The sequence below is a fragment of the Aspergillus luchuensis genome, chromosome 5, assembly GCF_016861625.1.
Source record: "Aspergillus luchuensis IFO 4308 DNA, chromosome 5, nearly complete sequence".
Taxonomy (NCBI): domain Eukaryota; kingdom Fungi; phylum Ascomycota; class Eurotiomycetes; order Eurotiales; family Aspergillaceae; genus Aspergillus; species Aspergillus luchuensis.
In genome coordinates, this window is record NC_054853.1 from 5,776,528 (window position 1) to 5,803,489 (window position 26,962).

Consider the following 26,962-nt stretch of genomic DNA (forward strand, 5'->3'; position numbering starts at 1 on the left):
CCGTAATGGATGAAATGGTTTCTTGTGGCTGGGACAACAAGTATGGCATGGCTTCTCTTCCTATTGTTGTTTATTGCCCTCAGGAATGGGAAACAATCCACTGCATAACCCCATACTCTGCATTCCTGCAAGTCCTCTGCTATTGAAGTTGCATCCCATTAACCTTGAATGAACATCCACCCAGTTTGAGTAACCCAAGAGATTCGTATTGCCACCTCCGATAAAGCCACCATGTCATGCGTCTTATTTCTTCCACTCTATATAAAGTTTGATCTACCCTCTCTGTGTAAGTAGTACCCGTTTGCATCCACCCTCGCGAGGCGGGTTCATCGGGGTCAACCACAAGAATAGCACACTTGATTTGATAGTTGGATGGAGGACCCCGTCCTCTAGTATTACTTTGTAGGGCCGATTACCCGTCAATGTGAGATAGCCGCCGAGTATGAACTATTGGTGGCAAGGGGGGAAGGGGAAGATATAATTGGAAAAAAGTAAAAATGGAAATGTTACCTGCCTACCTACCTTAATCAGCGGTTATGGTTCGGAGTGGCCTCTCAAGCGACTAGCAGTGAATATAGCTTCCCACCGTGGCAAATCGACTGACGCTACTTGTTTGTTTTCGAACTACCAGGTTACGTACTGCCAATGGGTAGCAAATCCAAGCGGCGAATAATAGATGCAAACGGAATCAAGTCGTGCAAAGTCTTCACGCTCGATTGAGAATGAAACCGCAGCGTGGATGTATGTACGGAGTTCCTGAGTATCCGATAATACCTCCGCTGAGTGAAAGTCGTCTGACGGATGTAAAAGCTCTGTATGGTAGTTCTATAGTCCATTCCCTCCCGCAAGTAATGCTTACATTGGCATCGAATATGGGATAGTCTACTGAGATACCTCGTTACGCCGGAGGTGATTATGCTGACACACCAGATACAACAGGGCAACCATGGGTGCCAGGTCTTGGATCAGGAACGAAGCAGTGCCCGAAAAAAGCAGTTGAACCAAACATCCCCTCCTCCTTGAGGGGCTCACTGTACTCCATGAACATAAACAAACAAGATCAAGATGGTAACAACCGCCATAGACTGCATAGCGACGCATTTTTACCCTGGCCACGACCATATCTGCGGCGGGTGTTGAGAGACAGTCTTCAGGCTTCAAGAATGAGGAGAATTATCCCTGCATGCCGTTCCGAAGCAACATAAACACAACTATGGTAAATTGCTGTCACGATGATACGCCAAAAAGACACCATACCGTATGGATACAGTTTCATTGCGCCATCTGCATTACCTGGCGGTGGGTCGGGGCTTCAGGGGCCGTCTTGATTCCCATGGATTCCGGCACCAACGCCGTCTGGCCATCCTGTTGTGCCGGAACTCACGCCGCTTAACCTTCTCCTACCTAGAGCCTCGAGCTGTCACTGTTTCCAGAATCGAGAAAGAGGAAGGGATGTTCGCCCCCCTAAGGGTGGGTAATAATTACACCATTGACTATCTTGATTGATATCATATATTGGAAGATGGAGTCATTGCCAAATAAAAAAAAAAGAAAGAAAGGAAAAAAGGGTAAGGGGATAACTGAAAACAGAGGGGGGGAAGATACGTAGATTTTCCACGTTACTAAAAAGTAAATAACGACTCCTGCTTGTGTGGCCCATTATCCATGGTATCTGAGGCACCTCGAATCCTTGACAAGACATCTGGTAGGTCAGTTTGGTAGGCAGCATGAGCCACCTCAGGCGGTAGTAAGCCAATCACCGAGGACCCTGCCAAGTAATCCGCACTTCATTCGACCGACAGTCAAAGAATCTCCAGGCCAGAAATGGTGAGGGCTGAGGCGTCGGGGGGGCTTGTGGTGGTTGTTGTGGACAAGAGTTAGTTGGACGGCGAAAAAAGTGGGTAACAATACGCGCGTTTTGGTACTGCGTGCGGTAATACCGATGGTAACCCCCGCCCGGTGCAGGTGGGATGAATGGGGAGGGTGAATCGGGATGTGATAGGCTGCAGGGGCACCCGTCTGCTTACCATATTTACACCATCCGGACCTTTTTAGGAATAATCCAGTATTGCATACAGGTACAGGACTGGGCGCGCAAGTAAATTAGCAGATCCAGATCCCAAAATAACCACCAGCGCCGCCCCCCCTCTCCCCTTCTTCCCAGGTCCTACTAGGGAGTAGCGTCAGTCCTATCTTCCCTGCTTGGGTGGTCAATCAATTCCCTTTTCACCACTTACCGTCCAACTCAAGCCTCCTCCTCCCTCCCCGTCCGTCTCTTAGTTCCTTCCTTCCTTCTTTCGTTCTTTTGATCTTCGACCTCTTTTTCCTTTCGGTTCCTGTTCGCTCTTTTTTTCGTCGACACTTCGTTTTCCCCCGACTCATCTTTTGCAACACTAGCGACCTCTCCCTCACTCCCTTTCTTCTTTCTTGCTTTCGTTTGAGGAAAGAAGAGGGAGGCCTTTCTTGGCTGAGACAGGTTCAGCCAGCGGCAACCGGGAGGCTTTTGCTTTTGACTCTCCCCCTAGTCGTGTTTTGTTCTTTACTTCGCTTCACCCTTCCATTCGTTTATCAAACGTCCCTCCAGCGACGACCATCCGGCCCCGCCCTGGAAGTCGACCTACGAGCAACAGAAGAATAAGCAGACGATCGTTTCGAGTTGAGATTGTTGTTTAGTTTTACACACCCTTGAAACACACTCCGGCACTGGTGCCTTCACAGGAAAAGAACGCTGCGACAACATCAAAAGTCAATCTTCGACGCGTTCTGAACATACATATCCCATTGCGCCAGAAGTGTTATCTGTTTATGCTTCTATCACTGAAATTTGGATCAGAGTAATTTTTAATGGGCCACTGTTGATGTAAGTTGCAGGATCTTTGATACCAACCGCCATTCTCCACCCCCCACAGATAAGGCCTTATTGATACTCATGGTTTAGAAGAAGCTATTACACGGCTCGGTGATTGTGGCTATCCAACATGTCAGGCTATCCAGCAGGGCATTACGAAGATGGCTACGGCCATCAGGAGCATGGCGATGCGTACTACCAGGACGAACATGGCCAGGCTTATTACGATCCTAACGATTACGGTGACAGCTATTATGATAGAGGGTATGTCTCCCCATTATATCCAACAATCGGTACCCAGAATGTTCAGTTGATTGACCATTGTTTGTCTCTCGAACAGCAACTACTACAACGCAGAAGGAGGTCAGGCATATGGCCAAGAGGGTGGTTACTACGATGCTGGTCACCAGGATGACTACTACGGTGACCAGTACTATGACCAAGGAAATGGTGCACCCCGTGGGAGACGCCGTGGAGATTCTGAGGAGGATTCGGAGACCTTTAGCGATTTCACCATGAGGTCGGAAACTGCTCGAGCTGCGGATATGGATTACTATGGCCGTGGAGATGAACGTTACAACAGTTATGCCGACAGCCAGTATGCTGGTCGTGGATACAACGGATACCGGCCGCCATCTTCGCAGGTCTCGTATGGCGCCAACCGATCATCTGGCGCCTCGACACCCGTATACGGCATGGACTACGGAAACGCCCTTCCCGGTGGACCGCGTTCTCGGGAGCCATACCCAGCCTGGGCATCAGATGGCCAGGTTCCCGTCTCCAAAGAGGAGATCGAAGATATCTTCATTGACCTGGTCAACAAATTCGGTTTCCAGAGGGACAGCATGCGCAACATGTACGACCACCTGATGACACAGCTGGACTCCCGGGCCTCCAGAATGACGCCCAACCAAGCCCTTCTGTCTCTGCACGCAGACTACATTGGTGGTGACAACGCCAACTACCGCCGTTGGTATTTCGCTGCCCACCTGGATTTGGACGATGCCGTGGGATTCGCCAACATGAAGTTGGGCAAAGCAGACCGGAAGACCAGGAAGGCTCGCAAAGCGGCCAAGGCCGCAGCACAGCAGAACCCTGAAAACGTTGAGGAGAATCTCGAGGCCATGGAAGGCGACAATAGCCTGGAAGCTGCTGTGTACAGGTGGAAGACACGCATGAACCGAATGTCCCCGCATGATCGTGTGCGCCAGCTGGCTCTGTACATGCTGTGCTGGGGTGAAGCTAACCAGGTCCGCTACATGCCTGAGTGCATTTGCTTCATCTTCAAGTGTGCCGACGATTACTACAGCTCCCCCGAGTGCCAGAGCCGGGTCGAGCCGGTGGAGGAATTCACTTACCTGAATGAGATCATCACACCCCTCTACCAGTTCTGCCGTGACCAGGGTTATGAAATCTCGGATGGCAAGTATGTCCGCCGCGAGCGTGATCACGACAAGATCATCGGATACGATGATATGAACCAGCTTTTCTGGTACCCCGAGGGTATCGAGCGCATCTCATTTGAGGATAAGACTCGTCTGGTCGATGTTCCCCCGGCTGAAAGATGGACCAAGTTGAAGGACGTCGACTGGAAGAAAGCATTCTTCAAGACGTACAGAGAGACACGGTCTTGGTTCCACATGATCACCAACTTCAACCGTATCTGGGTAATTCACCTGGGTGCTTTCTGGTTCTTCACTGCTTACAACGCTCCCACCCTGTACACCAAGAACTACCAGCAGCAGCTGGACAATAAGCCCGCTGGTTCAAAGTATTGGTCTGCTGTCGGTTTTGGTGGTGCCCTAGTTGGTTTCATTCAGATCTGCGCAACGCTCTGTGAGTGGATGTATGTGCCTCGCCGGTGGGCAGGTGCTCAGCATCTCAGCAAGCGTCTGATGTTCCTCATTGCCGTCTTCATTGTCAATCTTGCTCCTGGTGTTGTGGTCTTCGGCTTCAACAACGTTCTCAGTGAGACAATTTGCCTGATTATTGGTATCGTCCACTTCTTCATTGCTCTGGCCACGTTCTTCTTCTTCTCTGTCATGCCTCTTGGCGGTCTGTTTGGCAGTTACCTGAAGAAGCACGGCCGTCAATATGTGGCCAGTCAAACATTCACAGCGAGCTACCCGCGCTTGAATGGCAATGACATGTGGATGTCCTATGGTCTGTGGATCTGTGTTTTCGGTGCGAAGCTGGTCGAGTCCTACTTCTTCCTGACCCTGTCATTGAAGGATCCCATGCGCATCTTGTCCCCGATGCGCATCCATCAGTGTGCTGGTGTGACCTACATCCCCAACGTGCTTTGCCACGCTCAGCCTCAGATCCTTCTCGGTCTGATGATGTTCATGGATTTGACTCTCTTCTTCCTGGATAGTTACTTGTGGTACGTCATTTGTAACACCATCTTCTCGGTGGCGCGGTCCTTCTACCTCGGTGTCTCCATCTGGTCGCCCTGGAGAAATATCTTCTCTCGCCTACCGAAGCGTATCTACTCCAAGGTGTTGGCTACGACCGACATGGAGATCAAGTACAAGCCCAAGGTGCTCATCTCCCAAGTTTGGAACGCCATCATCATCTCCATGTACCGTGAGCATTTGCTGGCGATTGATCACGTCCAGAAGTTGCTTTACCACCAGGTTCCCTCCGAACAAGAGGGCAAGCGTACGCTGCGGGCTCCTACCTTCTTCGTTTCCCAGGAAGATCAGTCCTTCAAGACCGAGTTCTTCCCGGCGGGTAGTGAGGCTGAGCGTCGTATCTCCTTCTTTGCCCAGTCTGTCGCTACTCCCATGCCTGAGCCTCTCCCGGTTGACAACATGCCCACTTTCACCGTCCTTATCCCCCACTACGGCGAGAAGATTCTGCTGTCGCTGCGTGAAATCATCCGTGAGGATGAGCCGTACTCTCGTGTTACTCTGCTGGAATACCTGAAGCAGCTTCACCCCCACGAGTGGGACTGCTTCGTCAAGGACACCAAGATTCTGGCTGATGAGACCTCGCAATTCAACGGCGAACCTGAGAAGAACGAGAAGGATGCGCAGAAGAGCAAGATCGATGACCTTCCCTTCTACTGCATCGGTTTCAAGTCTGCTGCTCCCGAATACACGCTCCGTACCCGTATCTGGTCCTCCCTTCGCTCTCAGACCCTGTACAGAACCATTTCCGGTTTCATGAACTACAGCAGGGCTATCAAGCTGCTTTACCGCGTTGAGAACCCCGAGGTTGTCCAGATGTTTGGTGGTAACTCCGAGAAGCTCGAACGTGAACTTGAGAGGATGGCTCGTCGCAAGTTCAAGATCTGCGTCTCCATGCAGCGTTATGCCAAGTTCAACAAGGAAGAGCGTGAAAACACCGAGTTCCTTCTGCGTGCCTACCCTGATCTCCAGATCGCTTACCTTGACGAGGAGCCCCCAGCCAACGAGGGTGAGGAGCCTCGCCTGTACTCGGCTTTGATTGATGGACACTGCGAGCTCCTTGACAACGGAATGCGCAAGCCCAAGTTCCGAATCCAGCTCTCCGGAAACCCTATTCTCGGTGATGGCAAGTCCGATAACCAGAACCACTCTATCATCTTCTACCGCGGTGAATACATCCAGGTCATTGACGCTAACCAGGATAACTACCTGGAGGAGTGTCTCAAGATCCGTAGTGTTCTGGCTGAATTCGAAGAACTCACCACCGACAATGTCTCGCCCTACACCCCTGGTATTGCCTCCGAGGCTGAGACCCCCGTCGCCATTCTCGGTGCTCGTGAATACATTTTCTCAGAGAATGTTGGTGTTCTTGGTGACGTTGCTGCCAGTAAGGAACAGACGTTCGGTACCCTGTTTGCTCGTACTCTTGCGCAGATTGGTGGAAAGCTGCACTATGGTCACCCTGATTTCCTGAACGGTATCTTCATGACTACGCGTGGTGGTATCTCCAAGGCTCAAAAGGGTCTCCACCTGAACGAGGATATTTATGCTGGTATGACTGCACTGTGCCGTGGTGGACGCATCAAGCACTGCGAGTACTTCCAGTGCGGTAAGGGTCGTGATTTGGGTTTTGGCTCCATTCTGAACTTCACAACCAAGATCGGTACTGGTATGGGTGAGCAGATGCTGTCCAGAGAGTACTACTACCTTGGAACACAGCTGCCCCTCGACCGTTTCCTGTCCTTCTACTATGCTCACCCTGGTTTCCATCTTAACAACATGTTCATTATGTTGTCTGTGCAGATGTTCATGATTGTCCTGATCAACCTTGGTGCCCTGAAGCATGAAACTATCACCTGCCGTTACAACTCCAACCTGCCCATCACTGACCCTCTGCGTCCCACTTACTGTGCGGATCTTACTCCCATTATCGCCTGGGTGAACCGCTGTGTCGTCTCCATCTTCATTGTGTTCTTCATCTCCTTCGTTCCCCTGGCTGTCCAGGAACTGACTGAGAGAGGTCTTTGGCGCATGGCTACTCGTTTGGCCAAGCACTTTGGTTCCTTCTCTTTCATGTTCGAAGTGTTCGTCTGCCAGATCTATGCCAACGCTGTCCACCAGAACTTGTCCTTCGGTGGTGCTCGTTACATTGGTACTGGGCGTGGGTTCGCTACGGCTCGCATCCCATTCGGTGTCTTGTACTCTCGTTTCGCCGGACCGTCCATCTATGCCGGTGCTCGTTCCCTGCTCATGCTTCTGTTCGCGACATCCACCGTCTGGACGCCCGCCCTGATCTGGTTCTGGGTTTCTCTGCTTGCTCTCTGCATTTCGCCCTTCCTCTTCAACCCCCACCAGTTTGCCTGGCACGACTTCTTCATCGACTACCGCGATTACATCAGATGGCTGTCTCGTGGTAACTCGCGCTCGCATGCTTCCTCCTGGATTGCCTTCTGCCGCCTGTCTCGTACCCGTCTCACAGGTTACAAGCGCAAGCTTCTTGGTGTTCCTTCAGAGAAGGGATCCGGCGATGTTCCCAGGGCCAAGTTCACGAACATTTTCTTCAGTGAAATCATTGCTCCTCTCGTCCAAGTTGCTGTAACTCTGGTTCCCTACCTCTACATCAACTCGAGAACTGGTATCTCCAACGACAACGCGCGCGCATCGAATGCCGTGGTTCGTATTGCGATCGTCGCTTTCGGTCCCATTGGTGTCAACGCGGGTGTCTCGGGTATGTTCTTCGGTATGGCTTGCTGTATGGGTCCCATCTTCGGCATGTGCTGCAAGAAATTCGGTGCTGTCCTCGCCGCCATTGCACACGCCATTGCTGTCATCGTTCTGCTTGTCATCTTCGAAGTCATGTTCTTCCTCGAGAGCTGGTCGTGGCCTCGCATGGTCCTGGGAATGATCGCTGCCGCTGCAATCCAGCGCTTCATCTACAAGCTTATCATCTCCCTCGCCCTGACCAGAGAGTTCAAGCATGACCAGTCGAACATTGCTTGGTGGACCGGAAAATGGTACAACATGGGCTGGCACTCGCTTTCCCAGCCTGGCAGAGAATTCCTCTGTAAGATTACCGAGCTCGGCTACTTCTCTGGTGACTTCGTCCTGGGCCATCTTATCCTCTTCATCATGCTTCCTGCTCTCTGCATCCCCTACGTCGACAAGTTCCACTCTGTCATCCTTTTCTGGCTGAGGCCTAGGTACGTTCAGATTCCACTTCATTCCTATGTTCTCATATACTAACATCCACCAGTCGTCAAATCCGCCCTCCCATCTACTCTTTGAAGCAGTCTAAGCTCCGCAAGAGAAGAGTTGTCCGCTTTGCGATCCTGTATTTCACTATGCTGGTTCTGTTCCTCATTCTTCTCATTGCTCCTCTGGTTGCCCGCGATGAAGGCATCAGCGTGAACCTCAACATCATGAGTCTTATGCAGCCCCTGGATACCGACAACAACGATACCATCTCCAGTTACACTGGTAATGGTCTCCCTGTCGGTTACTCCGCCTGGACCCCGTCCGCGGCGTCTGCATCTGCTTAGAGGTTGTTTTTGTCCTAAATTGTTTTTCAATACATTTTACCTGTCTTTCTTTTTCGGAAATGGAACATGGAAACGAGCTGTATAAAGTAACCAGCGCCTTGATGTCGCTGCCGAGTCTCATACATTTGCCTTTTATTTTTCTTTTTCGTCTCCACCTTTTTTTTCCTTGACGAAACTGCGTGTATGCTCCTTCAGTTGCCAACATTAATGGGTTCAATCTTTTTCAACTGTTTTGTATTGTCAAGGTGTTGTTCTGTCCTTTATGTATGGTCACTAGACTTGCCAGCTTTTCTTGTATCGTCCCATTGCATCGGCTGCCTTTGATTTCCTTGGTGTTTATCTAGAGGGCTTCTTTGCCTCTAGTCCTGTTGACTATGAATTCAAAGAGTCTTGAGAGTTTTAGATCCTAAATGTCCCAGTCCAACACCACTCTTACGTAGACGTATAGTACGTTTCCTTGACCCTGTAAATATTATAATTTGAGTATATCTGCATGTTCAGGGTCTTGTCAATGCTCAGTGCTTGATACGCTTCGTAAAACGAGCTGACCTGCAAGGAGCGCCAAGTCACGTGTTAGGGCCGCGCCCATCCCGGAAGTTGGACTTTGCCGCGTTGCTTCGAACCTCCGGAAATGCCGCTGCCTTGACTTATTATTCAGTCGCTGATGCTGTCGAATCATTTATAGAGGGTCTTTCCTTCATTTCAACTTCAGACTCCGCTCATCTGCTTCCTGGGTACTTGCGCCCTGAGCGCTAAGTGGATTTTCTCCCGTCATGGATATCCAGGAGACTCAGCGTCTCCTTTCGGAGTACCTCCATGAACTCGCCGACCTCTTCCATCGTCTACCCGGTTCAGCGATCTTTCTACGTTATGTGAAGTCTAGTTACCAGAACGACCCGATCCGCTCGGCTGTCGAACTCTTTCTCTTCTTGTTTGCGGTCCGCTACCTTCTCGCTCCGAAGTATTCGACTAAACCGGGTGTGGTTCAACTTTCGGAGGATGAGGTTGATGATTTGGTGGATGAGTGGACTCCGGAGCCGTTGGTGGGAAAGCCTACTCCACTGGAGGCGATGGAGGTTGATAAGCGGACGGTCATTGTTGGGTATGTATTGTCTTTCCTGGTTTGTCTCCTGTCGGAGATGGTATGCTGACTGTTCGTGAATTGCAGCCCAGTTGGACCCAAGTCTAAGTTGAGCAACGGTCGGACGGTCGCCAATCTCGGTTCCTATAACTACTACAACTTTAACACGAACGAGTCGCTCAAGGAGAAGGCTATCCAGACTTTGCGAAACTACGGTGTTGGTCCTTGCGGTCCCCGCGGCTTCTATGGTACTCAGGATGTTCATATGAAGACGGAGGCTGATGTTGCCTCTTATCTCGGTACTGATGCCTGCATCATTTATGCGCAAGCCTTTTCGACAATCTCCAGTGTCATTCCTGCGTTCTCAAAGCGTGGTGATATCATTGTTGCGGACAAAGGTGTTAGCTTCGCTATTCGCAAGGGTATCCAGATCTCTCGCAGCATTGTTCGCTGGTATGAGCATAATGATATGGAAGACTTGGAGAGAGTCCTTGCAAAGGTTACCAAGGAACAAGCTAGGAAGCCTCTTACTAGGCGGTTCATTATCACCGAAGGTCTGTTTGAATCTTACGGCGACATGGTGAATTTGCCTAAGATTGTGAGTGCTTATCCTCATTATGGTTCTATGGATTTAGCTGACTAGGTTCCAGATCGAGCTCAAACTCAAGTACAAGTTCCGTCTGATCCTCGATGAGACTTGGTCTTTTGGTGTTCTTGGGCGAACTGGCCGTGGTGTGACTGAGCACCAGAATGTCGATGCGGCGGAAGTTGATATGATTGTGGGCTCGCTGGCCGGCCCACTGATTGCAGGAGGTGGCTTCTGTGCTGGCTCGGAAGAGATCGTCCATCATCAGCGTATCTCGGCTGCTGCTTATACTTTCTCTGCGGCACTTCCCGCTCTTTTGTCTACCACTGCTAGTGCTACGATCAACCTTCTCCAGAACAGCCCCGAGACTGTGACGCAGCTGCGGGAGCATACCAAGGCCATGTGGGCCCAGTTGGACCCTCGCAGTGATTGGGTATATTGCACCAGTTCCCCCGAGAACCCTATGATGATTCTGGTCCTCAAGCCAGAGGTGGTTGCTGCGAAGAAGCTGTCCCTGGACGACCAACAATTCTTGCTCCAAGATATTGTTGACGAGGTGAGTGTTGCTTGCCAAAATTGGCTTATACGGAAAGATAACTGACTGCTTTGGATACAGTGTCTCGCGAACGGTGTTCTCATTAGTCGCCTGAAGACTCTCCAGGATAACTTCGAGCCGAAGCAGATTGTTCCTCCTGCCTTGAAGGTTTGCGTGACAATCGGATTGACGAGAAAGGAGATTGAAAAGGCGGGAACGACCATCCGCCACGCGATTACGAAAGTTCTAAGCAAGAGGAAGTAAAGAATTTCCTTTCCCTTTCTTTCTCGTATTTCCTTACCGGCTTGACTTGAAAGTGGCCATGAACATTAATGCTCCAATGACACGCCTCTTGTACCCTTCTTTCCATTCGTGCCATTGCCCTTTGTGTTGGTGATATAGAACACCACCCTACACGATTTCTTGTATAACATATTACACCGTGGATTGATGCGACCTAGATGCGTTTCCTGAGGCGTGATATGAGGTTGTTGAAGCTTCGGGTCTCTATTTTTACTGTGCAGATATTCTTATTTGCCCATCTCGGCCTTTATTTCTTTGCGTGCTTGGGCACAGTGAACATTAATAGACATTACATTCTAATAATAATTTCGTGTTCTTGTCCAATCAATGCAGTTTGTGATTCACTTTGTGTCTTGGATCTCAACGCGACGGAAGGGATGTACAGGGATATCCGCTTCACTGATGGTCGAGTCATGACAGGGGCAGAACAACAACCTAGGGCTCTGGAAGAGCACCAAGGGGCCACAGGTTACACTGTGGAATCGATCGGGGTTTCGATTTTGTGGCAAATGGCCTGGACGAGGCCGTGGCGCATTCTCGAGACCAAGGGATCTGCGCAGATACGAAATTAACATTCCATCCAAAACAACCCAGTTAAACATTTGTTTTCCTAGAAGCAGAATAGCGGCACTCCCTTGTCTTCACCCATGGCGCTCCAGAATGAAGGGCAGGTGTCTTCACTCTATGCCAGAGTGAATCGTCAGGAGATGCACTTGGCTGAACGGTGTCCTTGAACAAAATCCGCGTCTTCTGCTCTGTGTCTGACGGTTATTTCCTGGTGCGCTTGACGGTAGGATCTTTGCTTAAATCACCACGTGGATTGAACGTTACGAGACTGATTTCAAAGTCAACTTTGTCAATACAGTAGCAACGGGTTTGCGTTACACCAGCAATGAAACGCCTTTTGTACCTCCTCGTTGTGCTGCTGCTCAGCTATGTTGTCCGCGCACTTCCCTATGGTACGCCTCTGAGACTACGAGTGCCTGACCTACCAATTGACTGAGATTGTAGACGACCATGGCAAAAAGCGCGATCTTGGCCCTCTGGGTGATCTTCCAGGAGGTGATGTGATTGTGTGGGTAGACCAAGCTGGAAATGCTCTTGCCAACAACGTCGTCGGCGGCGGCGGCAATTCAAACCCAACTGCGACGGCAGATAATGTAAGTGTAACCAACAAGCACTGGTTCAGATGTCAAGCTAGGGTTCAGACTAATGGAATAGTCACCTGCAACTCTTCCACCATTGTTACCGACTCTCGATGATCTGGATCTCTCCCCCGCCGTCCCACTTCCTGAATCTACCAAGAACCCAAAGACCGGAAATTACCGTCGCTTTGGCATCTCCTACTCTCCCTATAACAGCGATGGCAGCTGCAAGACCCAAGACCAAGTCAACCAAGACCTGGACAAGCTGGCGCAGTACGGGTTCGTCCGGATCTACGGCGTAGACTGTGACCAGACGAACAAGGTTGCCAAAGCCGCGCGACAACGCAACCTGAAAGTCTTCGCTGGTGTTTTCGACCTGCAGAATTTCCCATCCAGTCTTGACTACATCACCGGGGCTGCCAATGGGGACTGGTCCGTCTTCCACACCATCAATATCGGCAACGAACTAGTCAACGATGGTAAGAACTCGATTACCGATGTCACCAACGCAGTAAACACAGCACGCAACAAGCTCCGCGCCGCAGGATACCAAGGACCCGTGGTAACGGTGGATACCTTCTCAGTCCTGATCCAACATCCCGAGCTCTGCCAAGCGTCCGATTACTGTGCTGCCAACTGCCATGCCTTCTTCGATAACAACAACACCGCTGATAAAGCCGGCCAGTACGTCAAAGACCAAGCCAATAAAGTCTCCAAAGCGGCCCGCGGCAAGAAAACGCTTATTAGCGAGTCAGGATGGCCACATAACGGTCAGCCCAATGGCAAGGCTGTGCCGTCTTCGCAGAACCAACAAAAGGCAATTGCCAGCTTGCAGCAGACATTCACGGGCGATAATGAATTAGTTCTATTTACAGCCTTTGATGATCTGTGGAAGCAAGACTCCCCTGGTACTTTTGGAGCGGAGAAGTTCTGGGGCATCAATCAACGCTGACGATTGGCATTTTGATCTACTCCACTTACGTCCATCTGGTGTTGGGCGGCTGATCATCATGGGGTAGTAACCTTTCTGACATTCTATACATAGATATGATATGCTTTTGGATTTGATCGCGCTGGTCGTGATTGTTTCGGGAGCTTGTCAGTTGGTATGCCCTTGTGGTGATCCTATTGTTTTGTTTCTATTTCTATTACTTCTACATGTTATGTTTCTTCTTCTGTCCATTTACACAAGTCTTGTGAATAATTGGTTATGTCTCACACAGTATCTTGTGCATATTTGACAGTCACTTGGATTGATGACTTTGGTGTCATCTAATCATATCAATTCAATCATATCATACCATACCACACTCCTATGCCAGTACGTAGTAAACCCAACGTCTGATAAGTCCCAACACTGCTCTACCGCCAATCCAAACTAAACCGAAAACCACCTAGTAACTACTAAGTAACTGGGCCCCATCGTCGTCGTCATCAACCACGTACGTACGTACTTCTCAAATCTTTCTTTCTATCTCGGGAGCCACCCGAAATCCACCCACACCCACCAGCAAAAACCAACTTCTTCGGGTAGACTAAGCCAGACCATTGAAAAAACAAGATCCAAACTAAAAACCCGATCTCGGTAATCTTCCCAGTTCCCACCCACAACGCCCGTTGCGAAGCAGCGAAAGGTACTTGCGGTTTGGTTCCATGTCCGAGAATGGAGCTAGCTAGTCTTATCCATTCTATTCTATTCCATTCTCGTCTTGCCACCGGGTTAGTATTTTGTTTTAGTTGTATTACATGTATAATTAAACCAAGACTAGTATTTTGCGTTTTGGATGAGGTGAGGTGGTATTATGGTATTGTTGGTATTATGGTATTGTTTGTATTATTGTGATTGTGGTTCTACTCGGACTGGAGATACGTCGCTTTCAACTAACCAGCTCTAACCAACTAACTTACTAACTCTGTGTTGTTTGATAAGTACAGGTCAGGCACGTTAGGGGGTCCTTATTGACTATGCTATGTTATCTCGGTTAAGCTAGATGCTAGGTTAAATCTGGATTATTGTGGTTTTGGTGGTTGTATGCTTGAGATTTGAGGAAAAAAAGTGTCAACAATTGATTGCTTTGCATTATGCCGCTGCATTGCATGCAGATTATAGTAAACTGAAATGGTGTATGCTTGCTATGCTATGATGCTATAATGTGAATCACATGCTACTCCCAACGAAAATACTCCGTGCAGCTTGGCAGCTAGGCAGCTAGCTACCTACTCAAGACTGACGTTCTGCACCGCTTCTTCAACACTCACGGTGGCGTTGGTCTTGGGTTCGCTATTTGTGTGGCTATGCTGCTGCTGGGTTTTCTGCAGATGCTCCGCCGGTAATTCCGGCACAGGAGGGGGTTTATAAGTCAAGTCAGCCCGGCCGTTCTTTGTGCGGCCGCGACGGCGAGTTTGAGGGGGTTCGGGTTTCTGAGTGTGTTTCTGAGTGACAGGGGTGGCGGCTGGCGGGGTAGGTGATGGTGCGGTGGTGAGTGTGCTGGTGCTGCTGACGCTGTGGTGATGCTGTTGCTGTTGTTGCTGTGCAGGTCGAGAAGGACTGGCAAGCGGAGTGCAGTGGCTCGTGACTGGGACAGGAAGGTGACCTACTCCTCCATGGCCTGCGTGGAGGTGGGGAACTGTTGAGCGTCGGGGTGGAGGGACAGCCGGAGGTGGGTTGGAGGCTGAACGGCGTGAGTGACTGGGGACGGGGGGTGGGACGATGCCGGTGGAATATGAGCGCTCGCTGGCGCTGTTGGTGGTGACGAGAGTTGCGGGTGGAATGATTGGGCTTGTGTGTTGAGATTCGGCGTCTTCGGGGATCTTGTCAGTTTGTCCGTGCTCGTCGTCGCGCCGGCCGCGCCAACGTCTTGCTCTCGGAGGCAGAGGTTTGACTTTGGGCTTGCCCAGCAGCTTTGATGGACTCGTTGGGCTATCGATGGCAGCACGGGTATCGTTGCGGCTGGGTGTTATGATGCCAGGCTTCACATGCTGGGATGCTACTTCCTGGACGCTGAGGCTGGAAGATGATGCATGCTCAAGGTGCATGCCGATTCGTTGCGCTTGGTTGAGCCTGTGATGCGCAGCCGTGCTTGACGCATTGGAGTCTGGACCGTCCAATCTGGTGGGCGACATGTTCTCAGGAGAGCTGTCGACCGTGCTCGTGGGTGAAAGAGTCCGAGAGGTTTCCAATGGTTCTCCGAATTCAGCATCGGGAGGGACACTATCCGTGGGCGTGGTATTTTCATCGTGAACTGGCTTTTCTGGTTCGGGGTCTCGTAGCCATTCAACAGCTGCGCATCGAAGAACCAGCCTTCGTGTTGTCTCATCCACGTCGTCGAAGTGCATTATCTTCTCCCGGTCAGGCCCACTCTCGGAGAGCTGACCGTGAACAAGCAGTCTGAGCACCCGCTTGAGCTCCTCCCGCTTATAGAAGGGTGGATACTTCAGCTGTGTATGTGCCAGTAGTGGGTAGAGAACACGCAAATATGTGTGTCGGAGAGCGGACGCCTCTTCGGGCAGGTCCAGAAGGTTTCGAATGAGGATGTCGACCAGCACGTGAAGATCATTGGTGAAAAAGTATTCGTAGGTGGTCGGGGTAGTGAAGATGAGATATAAGAGCTTGAGCGTCAGAAGTTGTAACGATGTCTCGGCTGCAAGAGTTAGGAACCTTCCACCCATTGCGCTTGGGACGACTAACCTTCACGATTAATCAGAAGGATAATATTCTCCCCAAAAGTTTTGTACAGATTGCCGTGCATCGCCAAGATCTTGATAATCTTGTTCGTCAAGCCATTGGACGTATTCTCATCGACCGGATCATGCGCAGAAATCATGAACTGCTCGTTCAAAACCAGCTGAGCATAATCGTTAGCAAAACCCCAGTGCATCCCAAGCAAAGCATAACCACTCACCAGCACCCGAATAACGGGATAATGATAAGGATCATTAACATCGTACGACAGACTCTCAATGATATCAAAGAGGCCCTTGACGAATTCATCATCCACGAGAACTGTACCACCCTTCAGTCAACAAACAACCCAGTCCACAACAATATTACCCAAGAAGAAAAGAGGAAACGCACCCAAATCCTCAATCTTGACCCTCTGAATCCTCGACATCTCATACATCAAATCCATCAGCAATCGATGCAACCCCGCAGGGACCTCCTCTTCCTCCTTCCGATTCCGCGCCTGCAGCAGCTCCAACAACCTCGGGAACAGGCCCTCCTCATTCATCATCCGAAACGCCACGTCATGCTGTCGACCGTCGAAGAGCAAGAACGATACGATGAGGTGAAGAGTCGCGGGGTCATCATCCTAACACCACCAAATCAGCATCAGTTAAACCAGATCCCCACCATCCACAAGGTAAGTAAGAGAAAGGAATCCGAACCTGCAACAACCCATAAACCATCTGCCTCCGCACATAATCCGTATGAGCGACAAAGATATTCGACGCAAGCAATTTATACGAGCACCTCGTAACATCTAATTCGGATTGAAGGTATTCATCTAAAAAACCATACCACCACCCAGCTGTCAGCCCTTCCCCCATACAACCGCATCCCACAGTTTCATGTCATCTCATTTCATACCTTTATATTTCGTCGCCAGACCCAAATAAGACCTCAGCGCATTATCGATATGATCTTCCGAGGAGCAAGGGGAGGAAACAATCTCTTGTATCTCGTCCCAGAATTGCTGCTCGTTCTCGAGGGAGACCTCAAAGTCCATTTCCCGGTGCTACTGCTGGTGTGGTGCTAGTGTTGCTGCAGGTGCTGCGGGTTGATCGTCCTCGTCGTCGGCGGGAATGTCGTCGTGTGGTTGTTTCCCGGCACTCATCCCGCCCGCCTTGCGCTTGGAGCTGGGTTGCGAGGAGGGGTGGTGGTGCACTGCTCCGCGAGGGTGGGGGAAAGGTAGAGGGAAGTGGTGTGTTGTGTATGATGTGTATGTGGTGTGGTAGGTTAGGTTAGGTAGTATGGAGAGGATGGTGGATGGAAGTGGCCAAGTCAACTCGGGCGGCGGCGGGGGATTGGCGGGCGATCCACTGGTATTTTTCTGGTCGGGGAAACAGGAGTGAGAACTACGGAGTACTAAGGCGGCCGTACGTCATTCATCAGCACTAAATAGTTAGCTGACTAGCTAATTTTCTTAACTAGATATTGTCTTGAGTCTTATTGCTTGGTATGACAACATTACATGTAGATTTACAACATTGAGTTCTGAATGTATGTGGAAACAATGAATGTGTCAATATAGAAACCAAAGTTGTTTCTCCGGTCCCCATGATTAATTGTTTACAGCCACTAGTAAAGTACGTAGTCTATACAACAACAACATCCTCCCAGCGCCAGTCGCCGGGTTCATTACAGATCGCCTGATATCAGCCTCTTATTCCCAAGCCAGCTAGAGAAATAACGAAAGCATCACGCAAGAGAGAAAAATCGGGGGAAGACGAGGTGATAAATAAAGGGTGACGATTAAAGAAGAGGGTCAATCAACTCATGTGCTCGGGGACGTGGTATCTGTACTTTTCCAAACAAACGCAATAACAAAAACAGCAATATCGACGTAGACTGCACATGCACATGCATACAAAGCCATAGAGAGCATTAGGGTTACTGCGGGCGCTTGAATGGGTGCGCTTCGGTGTTTCTGCGGTCAAGGGTCAGTCTCCAGTGCGCAGTTCTCGTCAAGGCCAGCTTTCACTTACAGCACATATTCGTCCAGACTCACCACGTTCGGGTCGCTGAACAACAGGTAGAAGTACTTGAGCGTCTCCGCCAGCCAGAAGGACTGCATCTCGTCCGTCGGCTTCGGAGTCTGGACCGTCACGTCTTCAATGGCCGAATTGGCCAGCTCCGTCCGCGTGTACTTGGACACCGCCTCGAACATCTCCCAGCCCTTCTCGCGCCAGTACTCGTCGCCCGTGAGGCGGTACATGATGAACACCGACTCGATCGCCTCGGGCCGCAAGAGATACTTGCGATCCACCAGACGAGTCACACCAGGTGGCAGCCGCTCGTTCCGAATCCGGGCCGCGACAAATTCCTCGTGCGAGGGGGCCTTCTCCTCCTCGGCTTCGTCAACGGTCTCCACCGGTTCCTCCTCCTTCTTCTTGATGTCGTCGGGAGGCGTTGCAATGACGTGCCAGTTGCCGCGCTCCCGCTTGGCGTGGGACTTCTTGATCGAGTTGATAGCCTCGGGCTCAGGATCCACGTATTCGTTGGCCTTGGCTTTCGCCTTTTCTTTCTCCTTCTCTTCTTTGCGTGCCGCCGCCCGAGCCAATCGCTCCTGCATGTTCGGGTCCAGCGCCTTGTAGTAGGTTTCCTCGTTCCATTCGCACTTCTCGCCGTTCTTGCACGGAATCAAGGAGAAGTGCTCGGGCATGATCCCGGTCTTGGTGGACTCGTACGCCCACACGCAGCCATCCGTCAACTTGGACGCCAAATCCATGTCGCCTTCGATGCCAAACAATTTGGCACCAATACCAACCATGCCACCCACGAAGCAGGAAAGATGATCGCCGTCATAGGTTACCTTCGTACGACCAGGCTGCTTGGGCACCGTCATGGTGCTCAAGAATCGAACATCGCGACCGCCCTTGATCATGGGCTGGAAGAGGAGCCGTTCTTTGGTTGCCTTGATGGCCTTTTCGTACATGGTGCGGTACTGATCGTTGAGCCCACCCAGCAGCATATACTCCTTGGGCAGATACTCATAGGTCGAGTCAGCAAGAGCGCCCAATCCGTACTTCTCACTTTCCGAGGCGGGGCTGGTCAAGCCTTCATGGCACTGCGCGTCGGGGGTCTGCTTGTCGAAGGAAGCGCGGTACTCGCTCTCTGAGCTAGGGTAGTTTTGTTGACGCGAGACTCCACCGTACTCAGCGGGTTGGGCATCGTCGTGCAGCGATCTTGCATCATGAGGCACCAAAAACTCGGTGTAGCTCTGGGCGTCCGTTGGAGCAGGCCTAGTGGTGTAAGGCCTCGTGGGAGCAGTACTGGTGGCTGATTCTACTGCCACTTTTCCGCGAGGAACCTCATGATCGATGTGAGTGGGGGTCTTCTTGCAACCCGACGCGTCGATCTTCATTGGCCACAAGCCAGGAAGCTGCGTGTTGTCCTGATAAGCCTCGAGCGCATTTGTAATGCGCGCAATAGCGTCGTAGTATTTATTTTCCTTGGTCAGCTGTGCCAGGCGGGTGAATTCCACAGAAAGAGAGCCGAGTTCAGCCAACACAGCCTTCTTGTCTGCGCGATGCGGTTGCACTGTGTAAAGCCTGCATAACAAGCACGTCAGCTATACATAATCCACATATGTAGCACCCAAAACCAAGAACTTACGGGGCCCATTTGTAAAAGAGGGTTGGCATGCGGTTCGGAGTGTCAAAAGCGCCCATTATAATCTCGGCGAGCTCTACGGCCTTCTCCAGAAGCACATCGTACTTGTGTCCGGAGATATCGTATGCACCGAGCAGACCTCCCATATAACGGATGACAGTCTCGAAGACCGGAATGTCCTTCTTCTTGGAGGTGGTGAAGTCGATGGTCTTGATAAAGTCGACCGCAAGGGAGAACTCCTCCTTCAGGCCCATGAGCCAAAGAGTATCCAAGCCGTCCACAAGAGTAGCTCCCCAACCATTGAACGGATCGCGATATCCACCACGGAGGGGCAGGACCTCATCATGGCCCATGGCGGAAGTTTTGTAGCCAGTCCAAGCATGTTCGAAAGTGGACCTGATCGTCGATAGCCTTTCGAGACGCTTCATCTTGTCGGCGGACGATTCGTCTTTGAAATCAGCCTGCAACTTAGGGAGCACCTTGGATTGACCGGCGGGCAGCTGGATCAAGTCCTCGGGAGCGAGAGGATATTGCTCGGGCATCTTCTTCCAATGGGGGTGTGGCCAAGTGGACTCGGGAGCCTCCACTGCCAACTTCCCTTTATCTTCAGAACCCAATTGGGACTGGGCCGGACCAGACTCGGCTTCATTCTTGTTCCCCGAGCCCGTTGCATCGCTCGATGGGTTGGACACTTCCGCGGAGGTCGACGGGCGAGCATCAGATAAGGTTTCGGTAGACGGCTCTTTCGCTTCTTCGGAATGTTGATCGGAGCTCTCGGGGGAAGAAGGAGGAGGAGGAGGGGACGGAGGGGCACCTATGGGAGCAGAGTCCTTGAGGGTGGTCTCGTCAGCGGGGGGAGGGTTTGGCGAGAACGATGCAGGATGGCGATCAACGGGTGGTGGCGCACTCCAGGCGGAGGGAGCCTGTTCTCGAGATCGAGCGAAATGTATGAAGGCGAGCACAAAGATGGTCGCGAAGACCAGGAGGACCCGGTAGCGTCGGGCTCGAAACATGGTAAACGAATGTAACCGAGAAAGGTAGTAACACAAGACTCGGAAAAACGAAAGGCAAGAAACAGAGTTTGAAAGGGGAGAAGAAATCCCCCAAGCGAAAGTCAAGTCAAATGGAAGAATAATATAAATGATCCCCCAAGAAGTGGAGGTATTGAGAGGGGGTGGTGCGGGTTATACGAGGGAGGAGGGACACCGCAAGGATCACGAGATCCCAAGGGAGTCAAGTTCCTGCAAGCCGCGGGACAAGACTCGGGGCGAAAATGAATGGAGAACACTCCCAATCAATGAGGAGTGGATTATAAGAATTGAGGAGGGTCAGATTTCTCTCTAACGACAGACTGGGCTGAGATCCAGCATGCAACAAAAGTGGACCAAACGAGTGGAAAGAGAATGAATCAATCAGGAGGTGGGTGGGAATTGGCGGAGAGTTGACCTGTTTTAGGTCATGATTGATTTCGGGGGAGGAGAAGAGAGAAAGAAGGAAGAGAGAGTGTGAGGGAGGATGGATGAATTGGGAATGACAACCTGCAGCCCTGACCGGAAAGGGAAACTATCAGGTGAGAAGAGGGAAAGAAAAAGGTAAAGTGTAAAAAGTAAGATGTAAGAAAGAGGAGAAAGGAAGCCCCCCCAAAAATAAAAAGAGGACAAGTCTAAAAGATGGTGGGAAGGAAAAAGCACCAACTAAACACCTGCACGACAGGAAGAGAAAGAGAGAGAGAGGGAGAGGGAGAGGGAGAGAGAAGGTAAGAGCGCGCGTGAGAGAGAGACAAGACTTGAAAGAGGGGAGAAGAGAGGAAAAAGGGCCGACTAGTTAGTAACTGGAAGGTTTAGACCTCCGCCAGGGACTGGCCAGACCGCGCGATGCTCCAATAAAATGAATGAATTGAGATTGAAGAGGAACTAAAAGAATGGATGGAAACTCGCCTGAACCGCCTGCGGATGCAACCGCCGCTCACATCCAAGCAGAAAGCCATTAACCCCAGAGCCCCGGCCAAGATTCTGGTGCTGCGTGCGTGGAGCCCTAAGGGAAAAGTTATCGCGGTCGGAAATCGCTTGGATCAGGAGTCAAGTTTAAGACCGAGTCTGTTGCAGTTTGCATTAAACTATTACTTGTTCACTGCACCATCATCCATCCATCCTGGCTGAATAATGATGAAAGGAATGACAATGACTGAATGCAGCAACAGCTAGTCAACTATCAATTGATGATGATGATGATGATGATGGATGGGGGGTAAGCAATACTCCGATCCCATCATTGGCATCCCATGTCAAGTCAAGACTGTCAATAGTCCGGCGCATTGCACCCCAAAAAATCAAATTCAAAATGAGTAAAATCCAATAAAAATAATGATCGAGACCAACAAAAGGAGATCCCCGGATCCGCGACGGAGGGATCAGCAGGGAGATTGAATTGATAGCTGCCGGTCGGTCGGGCGCACTGGTTCCAGACTTGCAGGGGGTGGGAAGAGAAGAAGGAAAGACAGATGGATGATCGACTGTCAAGAACCAGATTGAAATGGGGAGAGCATCACGATTATAAGATCGACTAACAATCCACTTCATGTCTCTCTACAATTGTTATTTTTTTCAACTGTCTACGTATGTCCCTACGCAATTCGCAGTATGTTTTGTACGTATACCCTTGACATTCATGGTGGCTATTCGCTGCCAACAACAATAACAACAACAACATAATGCGCGTCGGCTGCAGGGGACGGACTGACTGGATCCTCTTTTTTCCTTTTCCATTTTTATTTTTCTCTCTTTAGTGTGAGTTGCTAAATATAGCCTGTGATGGAGCCCCCGTAATTACCGAGACGGGCGGGGGGTGGATAACACAAACAATCACAAGGAAGAGGAAGAAGGAAGAAGAAGAATAAGAAGAAGAATAATGGATGTTATTTCCCTCTCGTTCCACAAATTATTCATTCATTTGATTCTTTGATTCATGATGGTCAAAAGTTATCAAAGGACTAAACTAATAACCTTCCCCTCCTTCTCATCCATGGATACTCGTCCCGGAAACCCGGAGTTTATCCAGGGGTGAACTGAACTTGGTTATCAGCTATCAATAATCAGGTGACTCCCCTAGTACTAAAGTAGAATCAATCACATTTGTTAGGTTGTCTGTCACCGTCCAAGTACGTAGGTCTGTTCTTCCGCCATCCGAGTTCAGCCAAGCTAATTTAATTAATATATGGGCTGGCTTCCTACTCGTGCCGTGAGTTTCCGACTAATCTAGACTAGAAGGCCATTTTCTGCTGTCTCCATCTCTGAAGAATTTTTGGTACCCTCGGTTTAGTCTTCACTCTCCCCTGACTTGGAGGGGCTTTCTCAGCGGGGACTGCTGTTTCGTATGTGAGGACCCTGAAACGTGCTCTTCTCGGACTCTGAGCGAGCAGACAGACCCTGAAGAATATGGGTCGATTCAAGTAAAAAAAAAAAAAAAAAAAAAGGAAGAGCAGTATCAGGTTATAAATAAATAAATAAACATTCAGTCTCTTGAGAAAGTAAAAGAGGGAAAAAAAGGTTTGGTGCTTAGTTGAATCGGGGCAAAGGTCCGGTCAGACAGACAGACCCTGGTCCTTTTCTTTACTACCTTCCATTTAGCCGGGACTAGACTATCATACATACACCCCGACAGAATAAATCAGCTGGACAAAACCATTGTAAACTTTAGTACTACTAAACCATTGCTGCAGGTGTGATCACTAGCGTGGCTAGCCTATCCTCCACTCTACATACAATACCCTTACTACTGGCGTATGACTGAATGACTGCCTTTTCCAGTGGGCTGTCTGGGCCAGGATTCCCGAGGCTTTCCAGGTAATCAGGACTCCCTACTGTAACCATGTGCACCGTAGAGGCGACCGAAACCTGACACCATCGCCATCTATTCTAATTATATACCAACTGTCGTCCGTCCCCGATTGTCCTGGTTGACTTTCTGAAACTGCTGGATGAGCCCCAGAACACCCGCCCCGCCAGCCAGGGCGTCGACATTCTCGCCGCCTTCGTCTTCTTCCTCGACCTCATCGCCTACCAGGTTCATCCGCCATGACTCCCCCAGGTTACTATCACTGGTGAGTATGCCACCCCCGCTCGACCCGACCCCGGGCGACGATTTAACTGCACCACGACCTTTGCCCGCCGCCGGAGGATCTTCATCTTCAATGGGGTCGGAGATGGTGGGAGGTGGTCGTGAGGCCCTATAGCGCGGATACGGATTAGCGCGGTGCGTTGACCGGAACCCTGATGCTGATGGCTGATGGTGCGGGTCGAGCAGCATCGATGGTGCCGGGGAGAGATGGTCGCCCATGCCAGCGGGTCCAAACCGAGGAGCGCCATATGTAGACTGTTGACCCATCAGCCCAGCTGCTGCCGGCCGATCTCCAAAATTGCCCATCTCAATGGCAGAGGGGGATCCAAGGGTCGGGAAGGTGGGTGGAGGGTGGAATTGTCGCTTCGTTGACGGATGAGCTCCACGCGGATTAGCACCGTAGTTGTCCAAGAACCCGTAATAAGATGCAAGCATTTTGCCATCCTTGGTCGAGAAGTAGTCCGCCCGAAGGTCCTGCCGGGCAGCATCCCGCCGACCCGTGTCCCCTTGCGAGATCACGTTGGTGCCCTTCTTGAAGTCGAAGACCGCAAAGGAGCACAGGTATCCCATCCCATCGACGTGGACGGTGAATTCTCGGAAGAAGTCAATGAGACGGTCACTGCACTTGGGCAGACTGAACCAGAGGATGAACGGTGTGAAGATCATACTTAGGATCTCCTCCAGGAAGATGACGATCTTCATCTGATACAGCACGGCAAAGTCCTTCCGGACATCGTCACTATGCAGACGGCCCTTCCAGTGGCTTGGGAAGTAGTGAGTGAAGTTGATGACTTCAAGGAGCGCGTACTCCGGATCAAACACATTGGTCTCTTCCGGAACCAAGCCCTGCGCGACAGCCCAGATAGAACCAAAGACACCCAAGTAGAAAAGCACGGTCCGGTCGTGAGTGATCTCGAACCCCAGAAATAGCTCCGGGTCCACAACGGAAGCCAATGCCAATACCGAGGCCAGTGCCCCAGAGACGAACGCCACGAAACCCGCAAATTGCACCATCTTGTCTTTGGGGAACTGATCCACATAGCGGCTCGCGAAAGGGTAAGACATATTGACACGTCGTTCAAACAAGTGCCACAGCTCGTTGAACTCACGGAACTTCCATTCGGCCAGTGGCGTGTATTGTCGTGATCCGATCTGCGATGGATTCTTCTTGTATTCGTTGAAATAGCGGAAGAAATAGTGCATCATGAAATAGACGACAATGAAGGGGGCTACGAAGATATTCATGATGCCTGCGAACATGAAACGCCGTCGCAGGCCTTCACTCAAGGCCCGTCGATGAGTGTCTTTCAAGAACAACGTCCGCACTTGACCCTGCTCGTTGAAAACATAATCCATGATGCAGAGGTTGATGTTCCATTCAAGTGTCCGCGAAAACAGTTGCCTGTTCCGCAGGAACGGTATCGGAAGAGTCAGATCTAGTATATCTTTATTTATCAAGGCAATCAGATAGTTTTCTTTGCGCATCAGTCGGTTTGCGATATCGTGAGCATCCATGCGCTGCTTTGATTGACTCCCCATGAACTTGCGGTTCTTCGCAGAGACCGCACCCGCAGTCGCAGGGTTGGAGTCCCTCAGAGTCATCAATCGGCTGACGACCTCTTGCCAGGATATTGATTGAATTTCAGCATCTGATATTCCAAGCAAGTAGTGATAGAAGTCATGCATGTGCTTCAGTCTTCGGATATCTAGCAAGTACTGAAAGGCCTTGCCAATCCAAAAGAACGAAAGCAGCCATAATAAGAAGGTAGCGGACATGGACATTTGCTTTGTACACTTCTGGATCAGAATGTCGTCCAGAGTGCGACTCCCGCGTACCTTGTGGTAGTCAATGCAGTTAGTGAGGAATATGCTGAACCCTACGACGAATGCAAAGGTCCTGAATTCCAGGCACATGTCAGTCTCGATTCAGTCTCGATCATACAGGTGAGTTGAAAATGGGCAAGGAAGACTTACAAGAGACTTAAAACCCTGTTCAACAGAATCGACCAAATACCGTTTCCAAGAAAGTATGTGTAGACTTCCTTCAAGAAGTTGTCCAGGTTCTCCACGTTTGCCCACATCCACAGTGCCTTCTCTTTAGGATCTACCAGTGCTAAGTTTGGATATCCCGCTGACCACAGACTTGCATGATGGGCCCTCCTATTGTTGTCATGTAGCGGTAATCGTTCGCGGGCGGTTTCCCAGTGGACTCGGTCGTCTCGAGGCGATGATCTGGGCTGATGATCAAGATTCGGGGGGTTATTCGAACGGGGAGGAGGTGGGAGCTTCGATTTCAGAACATCATCGTCATCTTGGTCTCCTTCCACGAGGAGGGAGGGAGGAACATCATCATCACTATCATCGAACTTGTGGCGCGGTGAAGCTGCGTGTATCCGACCAGGGCGGCTAAACTTGCGGCGACGAGAACCGGCCTTGAGAAAGCCCCCCTCGTCCCTTTTCCTTGGCGGGCTTCGGGGGAGAAATGGATCGCTGGGACCGGGGGAGTCATCCCTCCCAGCATCTGCTAGAGCATCTTCCAGCTCACGGTCGCTGAATCGGTCCCCATGTTCATCGTCAAACGCCATTCCTGCACGTTCCTCCACGTCCGAACCGTCCGAATGATTGTCATGTTGTCGGATTGTCTCGTACACTGACGGGGAACCGTTGGGAGGGAGGAAACGCGATAAGATATTGGAGGTCATCATCTTGGGCTAAGATACTAAGGAAGAAGTAGATAATAGAATCATCAGTACATTATGAACGGCCGTCAAGCCGTGTTCGAGGTCACTTCAAGGCCATCCAGCTAGGGTAAACACGATATATAGTGAAAAACACTCGGGATGGTTCAGAACCCGAAAGGGCGGTAGTAGTTCGGGAATCTAGAGCGAGGATCGACTTGTTCCGCCTGGAACAGTACAAAGAGGAAGAGTCTATGAGCGAAGCAGGATCAGTTTGCCTTTGACTCGATCAGAAAGTCAAGAAGATGATGAGCGATGAGCCGATGGACCTCGTAGTTATCTACTGAAGGAGGTCGGTTGACTTTGGTCGGTAGGATCAGGAGCAAG

General features: G+C 50.6%; 7 protein-coding genes across 7 annotated transcripts; 3 read left to right on the forward strand and 4 right to left on the reverse strand.

Moving 5' to 3' along the window:
• Positions 1 to 2,978: 2,978 nt before the first annotated feature.
• FKS1 (1,3-beta-glucan synthase) lies at positions 2,979 to 8,798 on the forward strand (the record flags this gene model as incomplete). The annotated part of the gene is made up of 3 exons (XM_041691880.1): positions 2,979 to 3,112; positions 3,189 to 8,459; positions 8,513 to 8,798. 3 exons carry the CDS (start codon positions 2,979 to 2,981, stop codon positions 8,796 to 8,798), a joined length of 5,691 nt encoding a protein of 1,896 aa, XP_041545320.1.
• Positions 8,799 to 9,571: 773 nt separating this feature from the next.
• Positions 9,572 to 11,264, forward strand: lcbA (serine C-palmitoyltransferase subunit lcbA; the record flags this gene model as incomplete). Its single annotated transcript, XM_041691881.1, has 4 exons — positions 9,572 to 9,900; positions 9,967 to 10,477; positions 10,530 to 11,021; positions 11,082 to 11,264. 4 exons carry the CDS (start codon positions 9,572 to 9,574, stop codon positions 11,262 to 11,264), a joined length of 1,515 nt encoding a protein of 504 aa, XP_041545321.1.
• Positions 11,265 to 12,195: 931 nt separating this feature from the next.
• scw4 (putative cell wall glucanase (Scw4)) lies at positions 12,196 to 13,400 on the forward strand (the record flags this gene model as incomplete). Its single annotated transcript, XM_041691882.1, has 3 exons — positions 12,196 to 12,262; positions 12,315 to 12,463; positions 12,525 to 13,400. 3 exons carry the CDS (start codon positions 12,196 to 12,198, stop codon positions 13,398 to 13,400), a joined length of 1,092 nt encoding a protein of 363 aa, XP_041545322.1.
• A 1,265-nt stretch (positions 13,401 to 14,665) lies between these two features.
• Positions 14,666 to 17,175, reverse strand: AKAW2_51902A (uncharacterized protein; the record flags this gene model as incomplete). Its single annotated transcript, XM_041691883.1, has 6 exons — positions 14,666 to 16,089; positions 16,137 to 16,293; positions 16,351 to 16,451; positions 16,524 to 16,758; positions 16,835 to 16,953; positions 17,037 to 17,175. The coding sequence occupies 6 exons, from the start codon at positions 17,173 to 17,175 to the stop codon at positions 14,666 to 14,668; spliced, it is 2,175 nt and encodes a 724-aa protein (XP_041545323.1).
• Positions 17,176 to 18,059: 884 nt separating this feature from the next.
• On the reverse strand, positions 18,060 to 20,794 carry AKAW2_51903A (class I alpha-mannosidase 1A; the record flags this gene model as incomplete). The annotated part of the gene is made up of 3 exons (XM_041691884.1): positions 18,060 to 18,096; positions 18,155 to 19,720; positions 19,785 to 20,794. The coding sequence occupies 3 exons, from the start codon at positions 20,792 to 20,794 to the stop codon at positions 18,060 to 18,062; spliced, it is 2,613 nt and encodes an 870-aa protein (XP_041545324.1).
• Positions 20,795 to 21,900: 1,106 nt separating this feature from the next.
• Positions 21,901 to 22,360, reverse strand: AKAW2_51904A (uncharacterized protein; the record flags this gene model as incomplete). The annotated part of the gene is made up of 2 exons (XM_041691885.1): positions 21,901 to 21,981; positions 22,040 to 22,360. 2 exons carry the CDS (start codon positions 22,358 to 22,360, stop codon positions 21,901 to 21,903), a joined length of 402 nt encoding a protein of 133 aa, XP_041545325.1.
• Positions 22,361 to 23,699: 1,339 nt separating this feature from the next.
• On the reverse strand, positions 23,700 to 26,602 carry atgI (autophagy protein ATG9; the record flags this gene model as incomplete). Its single annotated transcript, XM_041691886.1, has 2 exons — positions 23,700 to 25,794; positions 25,872 to 26,602. The coding sequence occupies 2 exons, from the start codon at positions 26,600 to 26,602 to the stop codon at positions 23,700 to 23,702; spliced, it is 2,826 nt and encodes a 941-aa protein (XP_041545326.1).
• Positions 26,603 to 26,962: the final 360 nt, after the last annotated feature.